Source organism: Lissotriton vulgaris, chromosome 3_1, assembly GCF_964263255.1.
Source record: "Lissotriton vulgaris chromosome 3_1, aLisVul1.2, whole genome shotgun sequence".
Taxonomy (NCBI): domain Eukaryota; kingdom Metazoa; phylum Chordata; class Amphibia; order Caudata; family Salamandridae; genus Lissotriton; species Lissotriton vulgaris.
In genome coordinates, this window is record NC_141689.1 from 1,944,121,103 (window position 1) to 1,944,128,238 (window position 7,136).

A 7,136-nucleotide genomic window follows, 5' to 3' on the forward strand; every position below is an offset into this window, starting at 1 on the left:
GTGTTTAGCATGTCATGTCTAGGTGCTAGGGACTGACATATCGAAATAACAATGGGAATTGTTTATCGACCTTGTACATCGTGTTCAGACAAAACTCCAGGAACTCAGCAGAAAGTGTAAAAAGTAGACGGTACTCACATGAAAGGCATAAATAGAGTCTTGTAAAAATAAAGTCATGTAGCAACGTGTGCAAAAGCAGCATCATGGCAGCAAAGGTCATGCTAACTTAGAAATGCTGACAATGTCCCTAAGGGACATATAACAGTTTCAACACCTACAGCAATTCTCTTGAGATCCAAAATGCTGTCCTTGTCCAACCCATATCTGAACCTTCTTTTGTATACTTTAACCTTTGACATTCTAAACTGGGCTCAACTTTAACCCCTTAACTGCGCCAAACGTTCTGCGCTAGTGTGGAACGTTCTATTGAGCGGGCGGGGCCGCGACGGCCAACAGACGTGCGCAGCACTACAAAGGTAGTGCACGCGACGGCCGTTGACCGTCAGCAGCAGCCATGAGTTTAACTCTTTTGATATTACAGCCCAGCATGAATTGATCTGTATGTCTCCTATTCAGAGTGTTACCAAATTCACAGGAATTTGCCAGTTTGTGTATCTAAGTTACATAACTCTCCACAAAATCCTCAGCTCCTTAATTCCACAACCCAAAATTATATAGCTCAAGGATACTGCTCGCTTGTGAAAGTTATTGTATGACAAGTTTCTTGAGACATATTTCATACTTATTGAGGCCTGAGGCTTCCTTCATTTGACAAATGAGAAAGGTAATCAAACACCACCTGTCTTAAATAAGTACCACACATGCTGGCACAGTGGCAAAAACCTTTTCCTTTTTGCCCATTTTAAGGCAGGCTTTCCTGGTGAAGATAAAGAGAATGAGGTTTAGTAACATTCTGCATGACCATTGCATATATATGAAAAGCACTATCAATTAATGCTAATTAATATTTCTACAGGTGTCTGAACCAACATTCAAATATCCTGTCACCAGTATACTACTTAGTACTGGAAGTTTTACTATCAAGAAAACACCACCAACAATTACGATTGATTTTTTGATGTGTTAGTTAATGTTTTATCCTTTTACTCTTTCCCCTTTTGCTTGTTTGTTTTTCGCTTTCGCCACACCAGACACACCTTGCTCCTCGCATCACACCACATCACAATGTGACTTTTCTTTTTCAGTGTCCTATCATTCCCACAATTATTGGAAACACTGGTTAATTCAACATTTCTTTATGCCATAGTGCAACAACAACTCTTTCAGTTGCCACCTACCCCTTAGGCTCTGAGACATCCTAATCTGCTTCCCAATGTTGGATTCTTGTGTGTGCATATGACGTTCATTTGTGCAAGCCTTGCGAGTCCAGAATTCAAATATAAACTCCCACAATAAAGGCGAGCTGCTGCTGTTCAGCAATGACATTTGGTACAAAGCAATCAGATGGCTTGTCTGCCCATTTACTCCTTATCGGTTTTGCATTCTGTAAAGTTAATTAACCTCACAGGTTTCGTATTGCGACATCCCATCCTCCTCACTATTGTGAAAGTACTATCACTCTTGAACAAAGTACAACGTGTAAGTTGTGTTTACAAACATAGATTTCCTCCTCTACTCTGCCCTTACATTCCAAGTCCCCATTTCTCAATGATGATGCTTTCATTATGTACAAATCTTCATCACTTTTGGGGCCATAACTAGCAACTAGCTCTTACCTGCACTATAATTGTATCGCCACCCGCATTTTGCGGGACTTAGGACTTCCTGTAACCGCATCGCGGCATTTTGGCCGCCATCTTGGGTGCGGGTAGCCAGGAGGTGCCGATTAACGGGCGCCATCTTGGGTGTGGGGCCAGAGGTCTGCCTCCCAGGACTCCCGCGCTCAGAGGAGTTAATATAAGCAGGAACTTCCTTAGTTCAGGTAGACTATTACTTGCCACAGCACGCTCGCGTAAGCTGCTGCTACCTGCTGATTTTATTATTTTAAAAACTCACTTGCACGTGTATCTGCACTATCGCGCTGCTCGAATTTAGGACACAGTCGCCTTTTTGCGCATTGTGGACATCTTTTGGGGCCATAACTAGCAACTAGCTCTTACCTACACTATAATTGTATCGCCACCCGCATTTTTCAGGACTAAGGACTTCTTGTAACCGCATCGCGGCGTTTTGGCGGCCATCTTGGGTGTGGGTAGCCAGGAGGTGCCGATTAACGGGCGCCATCTTGGGTGTGGGGCCAGAGGTCTGCCTCGCAGGACTCCAGCGCTTAACGGCTATATAAGATGTGCCTTTCTCAAGCGCGCAGCGTTGGCGGCAGCGGGCGCACCGATGGCGCACCGGAGGTGCGCCAGAGGTAAGCCCATTTGCGCCCGTTCGTGCACAGGTCGCGCCTAGCGCTAGCCATGCTGCCTCTGATACTCAACTCCACTTAACCTACTCTAGAGCCGAGCTAATTCAGTTAGGCCAACATCTCCAGGCAAGTCATTCGCCGGGTTCCAACACTGAAAATTCTAGGGTGCTGTCTTGCGGTCTTCTCAATGTCCGGTCGCTCTGTAAGCATTATGTTGAAATTGCATTCCTAATTGACTCCTATGGGCTAGATGTACTTTTTCTTACCGAGATGTGGACTCGAGCAGACAGCGAGGTAGAATTTGGACTGGCCTGCCCTCCGGGTTATAAAATCATGCACTGCCCTAGGCTGGGGAATAGAGGTGGAGGGATAGGATTCATCTTTAGAGACACCTTGGCCTTTTCCCAGTTTGAGGTAAAGGCGGTCCAAAGATTCGAACATATGGGCTTCTCGCTTAAAGGACACAAAGTTGTTTTGCAATCTGGATTGCTAAGCTATAGACCCCCGGGTAATGCATTATCCAAAATACCAGATCCGATTGATTTAATCTATAATATTTCCAATTCTCATGCCAGACTACTTATTTTGGGGGATTTCAATCTGTGGCCTATTGGGCCTTCGGATACATCCTACAGAGAATTGTGCCAGGCCTGCAGCAACTTTCAGTTGCAACAGCTGGAACTTTCTCGGACTCATATGAAGGGTCATGCCCTAGACCTGGTTTTGCGGAAACCACCCAGGTGGTGATCAGGGATATAGCCATCCAATGCTGGACGGACCATGCTCTAGTCCATTTCTCCCTCTAACTTTCTGCCGAGTCCTTGAGAGAGAACGGTTCGGACCCCACCAAAGTTAGTAGGCAATGGTCCAAACTTCTGAACAACTCTGGCCTTCTTCTTTTGCTTCCCGGAGGTTTTTATTTGGAGGAGAATGTCGAGGCGAGCTATTCCAGCTTGTGCCAGCAAATCACCAACTCACTGGACACCCTGGTTCCTCTACGGAAATCTAGAGTCAGACGCAGGCCTGCCATGCCATGGTATTCGAACAGCCTTCTCCAATTAAAACTTCGGTGCAAACAGGCAGAAAGGGTATGGAGGAAGTTTTATTCTGAGGCTGCTAAATCCCTTTACAAACAAGCACTGCTGGACTACAAAGCCCAGATTAAGTGCGCTAAAGCAAAATATTTTGAGGATATGCTGTTGCAGGCATCCAATAAATCGCAGACCCTGTTTAAAATAGTTAATGACCTTTCCAGGCCGACTTGCACGGCTAACAATATTCCAGCCGCACAGTCTCTCTGTGACTCCCTGGCAACTGCATTCGAGGACAAAATGGCCTACATCCTCAGTGGTCTTTCTCACTCAGGCACTCCTTGTCCCCAGTCTTCAGTTGCCCCTGTACCGTCTCTTACTTCAGATGAGCCAGGAGAACAGGCAGGTCACTGGCGGCTGGAGAGTTTTACTCTTCCTCCGTTCGATGAGTTCTGCGCATTAGCAAATGGCATGTCCTCGGGCTCTCCTCTTGATCCACTACCCCACAAACTTTGGAAATCCTTTCAGGAGGAACTCTTTCACCCCTTATATTCCATCTGCCACCAGTCCTTTAGCACTGCCACGGTCCCAGAATGCTGGAAGTTGGCAGTGGTCTCCCCTCTCCTAAAAAAAACCACTCTTGACCCCACCTGTCTGGCAAACTATCGGCCAATCTCGTTGCTTCCCTTCCCGGTTAAGATCATGGAAAAGCTCGTGACCCGGTCTCTGTCCAGCTTTCTGGAAAGTAACATCTGTCGGCATGTGGCCCAGTTCAGCTTCCGGCCGCCCCACGGTACGGAGTCGGCGCTGGTGGTCGTGTTGGATGCTCTCCGCTCGCGGGTCGACAATGGTCGGGCAGCCTTTTTAGTGCTGCTCGACATGTCGGCCGCGTTCGACACGGTCAGCCACTCCATTCTTGTCAGCAGGCTGGAGGAGATCGGGGTAGCGGGATTTGCACGGGATTGGTTAATCTCCTATCTCCAGAACAGACACCAGGTGGTGGCTCTACCACCTTTTAGATCAGGCATCAGGAGAGTAGGGCAGGGTGTCCCCCAAAGGTCAGCGATCAGTCCCATCTTATTTAATTTGTACCTCCGCCCCTTGATCAAGTCTTTCGGCATCTCGGTGATTAATTACGCCGACGACACCCAGCTCATTTTCTCCCTTGAAGGAGAAGATGCTGTGTCCACGGAGACCTTCCACCGATGTATGACCGCTACTGTCGACTGGCTGAAAAACAACTCTCTCCAGTTCAATAGCTCAAAGACCGAGGTACTCCACTGTTCATTGGACCGTACCCCGCATCCTTTACCGGCAGACCTTTGGCCTTCATCCTCCTTGGGCACAGCGGTGGCAGCGGACTCTGCTCGCAACCTCGGAGTCATGTTTGGCCCTAATCTACAGTTGGATGGTTTTGTCAACAAAACCATCTCTACCTGTATGATGTTACTCTGTACTCTGCGGAAAATTCTTCCCCTGCTTCCGGCTCAGGCTAGGCCAGAGGTGGTGGTTGGTATTATCCTTAGTAGGATTGATTATTGCAATGCACTGCTTCTAGGGGCCCCCGGTACTTTGATTAACAAGCTGCAGCGTATTCAAAACATGGCTGCGAAGCTCGCTCTCTCTATGCCGCGCACAGCTTCTTCCTCCCTCGCGCTTAAGGTCCTTCATTGGTTGCCAGTTCAGCAGCGAATCTACTTCAAAGCATCCTGCCTGGTCTTTAAGGCTTTGCATGTCCAAGGTCCAGTCATGCTACAGAACCTCTTTTCGTGGTATCATGCAGCGAGACCGTTATGCTCCTCCTCGGCATATCTTGTGGTGGTTCCGAGAATCCATAGGCTACGGATGGGGGGACGCTCCTTTGGATATGTAGCTGCCAAGCTCTGGAACTCCCTTCCCTTGTCCTTGAGGAGCCTGAAAGTTTTTTCCATCTTTTAAGAAGGGTTTAAAAACCTACCTCTTCCCCAGAACAGTGTAATGGTGTGATTGTGTATCTGGTTCAGTAGAGTCAAAAACGCCTGGGTGACAGTTTCGCACTATACAAATGTGCAATACATACATACATACATACACTAAACCTTGCAACTAGGTCACAACAAAAGAGAAACCCTCTGGTGCTCCCAAGGGAACCCAGAATGATATGTTTTGTCAGAATCCAGGTATATTCTTTTAGCCAGAAGACAACATTGAAACTATGGTTACCCATGTTTACAGAACAACCAACTTCCTCTCACTTTCCTTGAGGGATCACTCCAGTATTTGGGTCTGAAGTCAGCTGGCACCCAGGAAACCCATGCAACTCTTCCTACTCTGGGTATTTTTGACAGTAAAGACCTAGCTTACCATCTGCCAAAGAAGTTGCAGGTATTTCTTTCGACAGTCTGCCCTATTTAGTGTGAACAAATGATTTTAAAAAGTATACTGCTTTTAAATTATTCATTCACACACGCTATTTCCTATAGTGCACAACAGGAAATACCAGAAAGCACAAATGATCCCAATTCGTTCCAAGGCCTACAAATGCAGCCCTCCTCTTTCCTCACTCACAGGCTGTACCATGGTGCAAGCACACAAAAGTAAATACTTCAGGCTGCAATAGGCATATTCTGACCAACATCAAACTGTGTAGAGTGTATGACGGCTCAGTCTTACTAGGAGATTCCTTAGTCCCTTCATCATTTCCCAAGCCCACATTGTACTGCATATCATACAGATATTGACACCACCCAGAACCTTCTGAATTCCATTGCAGACCCAATTTATAACATTAGAACAGCTGGACGGACTGTTTTTCTTGGCTGCTGCTGTATATTAGAGTCCATTTGGACATTTGCTTACTTTCAGTAAATGTTGAAGGTCACAAGTTACTTTTTTACTTTATTCTCCAAAAACATTGTTTTTAATCAGAGCCCAGATAGTAAATGATGTGAAAGCAAATAATAGGAAGAGTAAAAATGCCTTGTGTGAGTTGCAAACGTATGTATACATGGAACCTAAATCAACGTGAACACATAGGCCTGATTCTCAAACTGCACTTTGTACTTCATGTTGTAGCAGTTCAAAATGCCCAAGAGCAGGAAAAGGCTGGGCACTGAGAAGGTCCATTTCTACTTATATCTCCGAATATGAAGAAGAAATCCTCTCAGTCTCACCTTTCTCAGGAAATGCTCCTAAGAGCTGGAACACAGTACCTAAGTATGTCCACTGCACCCCATCCTTTTCCTGCTTTAAATGATACATCAAATTGCTACTGCTTAACAACTACTTCAACACACTCACAGTGTGAGTTAATACATCCCAAATATGCAACCCTCATCATCAGGATCCTTCTTTGCAGTCGACTGAGCTCAGTCTCTTATCTGTAATTAACACCATTACCTGAATGCTCCATTGTACACTCTTGTGGCTGATTTCACTTCCTTAATGATGTATTGTTCTATACTCTTTTGTTGACAGTTTTGACCCTCGCATCCTCGCGTAGCTCGAGTAAGCTTAGTCACATAACATGTAAAGAGCTTTGATACCTTTGGGTCTGGATAGCGCTATACAAAAACTCAAAAATGAATAAATAAATACTACAAAATGCAATTTGAAACTATGGGGCAGATTTACAAGACCCTTGCGCCTCGTTTACGCCACCTTGCGTGACGCAACAGCGGCGTAAACGTGGCGCATCCCTGCGAGGCATTTACAAAGTGACGCATCTAGGGAGATGCGTCACGTTATAAAGCCCA

At 46.0% G+C, this 7,136-nt stretch overlaps 1 protein-coding gene across 1 annotated transcript; it reads left to right on the plus strand.

Annotated features, from left to right (window-relative positions):
* Nucleotides 1-2,204: 2,204 nt before the first annotated feature.
* LOC147728661 (uncharacterized) lies at nucleotides 2,205-5,340 on the plus strand. Its single transcript, XM_086963833.1, has 2 exons — nucleotides 2,205-2,327; nucleotides 2,380-5,340. The coding sequence occupies exon 2, from the start codon at nucleotides 3,400-3,402 to the stop codon at nucleotides 5,338-5,340; it is 1,941 nt and encodes a 646-aa protein (XP_086819959.1). The 5' UTR covers nucleotides 2,205-2,327; nucleotides 2,380-3,399.
* Nucleotides 5,341-7,136: the final 1,796 nt, after the last annotated feature.